Source organism: Papaver somniferum, chromosome 10 (assembly GCF_003573695.1).
Source record: "Papaver somniferum cultivar HN1 chromosome 10, ASM357369v1, whole genome shotgun sequence".
Classification (NCBI taxonomy): Eukaryota; Viridiplantae; Streptophyta; class Magnoliopsida; order Ranunculales; family Papaveraceae; genus Papaver; species Papaver somniferum.
Genome location: NC_039367.1, coordinates 57,357,096 through 57,360,776, shown reverse-complemented (window position 1 = coordinate 57,360,776; position 3,681 = coordinate 57,357,096). Strand labels below are relative to the sequence as shown.

Sequence of the window (3,681 nt, the reverse complement as noted above, 5' to 3'; positions counted from 1 at the left end):
GGACTGGGGAGTTACAAGAATTTGATATCTGTAGTTACTGGTCTTAAACACTGTAAACAGTCTTGAGGGCATATTTGGAGGGTAAATCAGTGAAACTAAAGATGGCTTCGGGGAAGCTTGGAGTTCTAATTGAATCTTTTTTTCTTTTCTTTTTTCGTCAGATCTGCCTATAATATCGTGTAGCCTTCCTAGTCTTGTCATTGAACAGAACCAACATATGCAAACCCTTATGCATAATAGGATAGAGAGAACTTCTGTGTTGATTCCTGGTTTCTACTGTAAGCCTTCTCATCAGTACTTCCCTTGCTACAACCAGATGGCCTTGCAAAGTTGCAATTCGAAACAAACAAGAAGGATTGACCTACTTATCCAAGACCATTTTGTTATAATGTACCACGTTACGTCTAGCATATTTTTCTGAAGAAAAGAATGATAAGGATACCTACTACATGCATTAACCTCTCCGCAGAAGTTGGTTAGATTGCCTAGTTTGGTCATAATTTAAAATTCGCTCAGTGCTCACCTGAAGAGAAGACCAATGTACTTCCATGGGAAGAAGATGATCCTGTTATGAAACTGGGACAAGAAAATCAGACTTGCAACACAGATAGGTCATTCGCATGCTTCAACACTTGTTTTTAGTCGAGTTCACAAGCTAGACATTCTGGAAGAACACAAGCTTGGCATACTCACAGAAATACGGGAATATCACGAATTTGAATATAACACAAGTTTTTCAACAGAACACAAGTTAAACTTGTAGTCTCACTCACAAAATCCTGTGATACTGCTTTAGCTTACAATCCTATTAAGGGTAAGGGTAAGGAAGGTATCAGTAGCATTGGATTTTATATAGTTGCATTTGTTCAATGTCTAAGCCAATATCCAGGGTAACGAAAGTTCGATTTAAGGAAGGGATCCCTCCAGATCAGTAATAACGTAATTAACATGTGCAAGGGTTACTATGAGCTTGACATGATACCGCTAGGTGACCAATAGTAAATATTATTAAATGAGATATTATTAAATGAGATGATACCTCTTGACATGATACCTCTTGACATCTCAATTCTCTCAGGTCTGTGTTGCTCTCCATCTTGAACATATCTTCAATACTATTTCGATACCACAAAAACAGTTCTACTACAAAAATCTGGGGAAGCATGAAAAGAGGCTTAACTTTCGTGTTGAAAATACAAGTCTAAGGTGCACTTGAGAACATTTTACAATATGCTCCCAACAGTGCGAACTCAAAACAGTTCTGCAAACATAGAAATACTGAGCAACACAGAGTTAATACACCCCTGCTATATAGAAGACTAAATAGAAAATACCATAAGCTCAAAACCAGTTTACTAAAGCAACAATTTATTTAATAACAAAAGAACCACAGACGATGATAACACTGCACTTGACTGTTGATGCAGTGAATGGAACATAAGGGAAATCCTAAAAGAGAGAACGAAAACATTAACATAAAGTTCGTCCAACTAAGGGAACACAAACGATACCAAATCATCAAGCCATAGCTGAAACACCATCAACAGATACTCTAGTTACCACCACGAAGACGGAGGACAAGGTGAAGGGTGGACTCCTTCTGAATGTTGTAATCAGCAAGAGTACGACCATCCTCCAATTGCTTTCCTGCGAAAATCAAACGTTGCTGGTCTGGAGGGATCCCTTCCTTATCTTGGATCTTGGCCTTAACATTGTCAATAGTGTCCGAGCTCTCCACCTCAAGAGTGATGGTTTTTCCAGTCAAAGTCTTAACGAAGATCTGCATACCACCACGTAGACGAAGCACCAAATGGAGGGTAGACTCCTTCTGGATGTTGTAGTCAGCAAGGGTGCGACCATCTTCCAACTGCTTTCCGGCAAAGATCAACCTCTGCTGATCTGGAGGAATACCCTCCTTATCTTGGATCTTAGCCTTAACATTATCGATGGTGTCTGAGCTCTCCACCTCAAGAGTGATGGTCTTTCCAGTCAAAGTCTTCACGAAGATTTGCATACCACCTCTAAGACGAAGCACCAAATGGAGGGTAGACTCCTTCTGGATGTTGTAGTCAGCAAGAGTGCGACCATCTTCCAACTGCTTTCCGGCGAAAATCAAACGTTGCTGGTCTGGGGGGATACCCTCCTTATCTTGGATCTTGGCCTTGACGTTGTCGATGGTGTCAGAACTCTCAACCTCCAAGGTGATGGTCTTTCCAGTAAGGGTCTTGACGAAAATCTGCATACCACCTCTGAGACGAAGCACCAAATGGAGAGTAGACTCCTTCTGGATGTTGTAGTCGGCAAGAGTGCGACCATCTTCCAACTGCTTTCCGGCGAAGATCAAACGTTGCTGGTCTGGAGGAATTCCTTCCTTATCTTGAATCTTAGCCTTGACGTTGTCGATGGTGTCAGAGCTCTCGACTTCCAAAGTGATGGTCTTACCAGTCAAGGTTTTGACAAAGATTTGCATACCACCTCTAAGACGAAGGACAAGATGGAGAGTTGACTCCTTCTGGATGTTATAGTCAGCTAGAGTTCTTCCATCTTCCAACTGCTTACCAGCGAAGATCAAACGTTGTTGGTCTGGAGGAATTCCTTCCTTATCTTGAATCTTAGCCTTGACATTATCGATGGTGTCTGAGCTCTCGACCTCAAGGGTAATGGTCTTACCAGTAAGTGTTTTCACAAAGATCTGCATCTGTTAATCAAACAAAACACAACAAGATCAGACTAACCGATCAAGAAAATCATAAAACAACAAAACTATAAACAAACAGAAACTAAATCAACAGGTGCAAATTACTGTCATCCTCATAGAAAACATCGAAAATCTAGACGATCAGAAAATCCTAATCAAGAAGATCAGGCAATGAATACTACAGAATCTAAACTTAGAACTAGCATCATATCAGAGAAGCAAAGGAAATTTAAAGAAACAAAAAATTCAGAAAAACTACGAAACAAAAATCAAAACACGAATATCATCATGGATGTTGATTAGCTTCAAATTCTAATTACAAACATAAGAATTTATTCAGAATTCATAACATAATTGAAAACAGAAGGCAGAGAGGAAACCCTAATTTACCTTCAAGGAGAATTGAAGAAATCCTTTAGATCGCAAAAAAATTAGATCGCAAAAAAAAAATATGTGACAGAAGATTAATCTGATCTGAGAAGAGAACAGGAACAATGGAATGGAAAACAAAGGCTGTGAAGGACTCTATTTATAACCCAAAAAAACAATCTTCGATTTCAACACGCAAAAGGAAATCCCACCCGTGACGGAACCGCCTCACAACAACCAGTGATTGTGCGACACGTGTAAACCTACCTTAGTTATCTTCTTGATAAGATGGTAAGGAATCTTTGGCCAGTACGAAGAAGACGGAGGAGATGAGGTCAAGAATAGGTAGGCGTTAAATTTTATGCAAAAGAAAAGAATCACGGCGTTAAAATAAACGGTCTGGCGAGAGTGTAGGTCCCAGTCTTTTGAAGAGGTCTCCGTCTTTGGTTTGTCGTCTCTTTCCTGGATGGGACTCAGTAAAGGGACAATAATGGGTTTTTATGTTGTCATTCTTTAATTTTTTAGGTGATATTTAGGTGGGAAATGAATCTAGACATGGAAAAGGGATAAAGGAATGGCCAGGATTGAAGTTTTGGGAAAGGTTCTTTGATTAT

At 39.8% G+C, this 3,681-nt stretch overlaps 1 protein-coding gene across 1 annotated transcript; it reads right to left on the bottom strand.

The window, feature by feature from the left end:
- Window positions 1-1,312: 1,312 nt before the first annotated feature.
- Window positions 1,313-3,213, bottom strand: LOC113318445 (polyubiquitin 4). Its single transcript, XM_026566613.1, has 2 exons — window positions 3,089-3,213; window positions 1,313-2,698 (listed from the first exon to the last, which is right to left on the bottom strand). Exon 2 carries the CDS (start codon window positions 2,696-2,698, stop codon window positions 1,553-1,555), a length of 1,146 nt encoding a protein of 381 aa, XP_026422398.1. The 5' UTR covers window positions 3,089-3,213; the 3' UTR covers window positions 1,313-1,552.
- Between the last annotated feature and the right edge of the window lie 468 nt (window positions 3,214-3,681).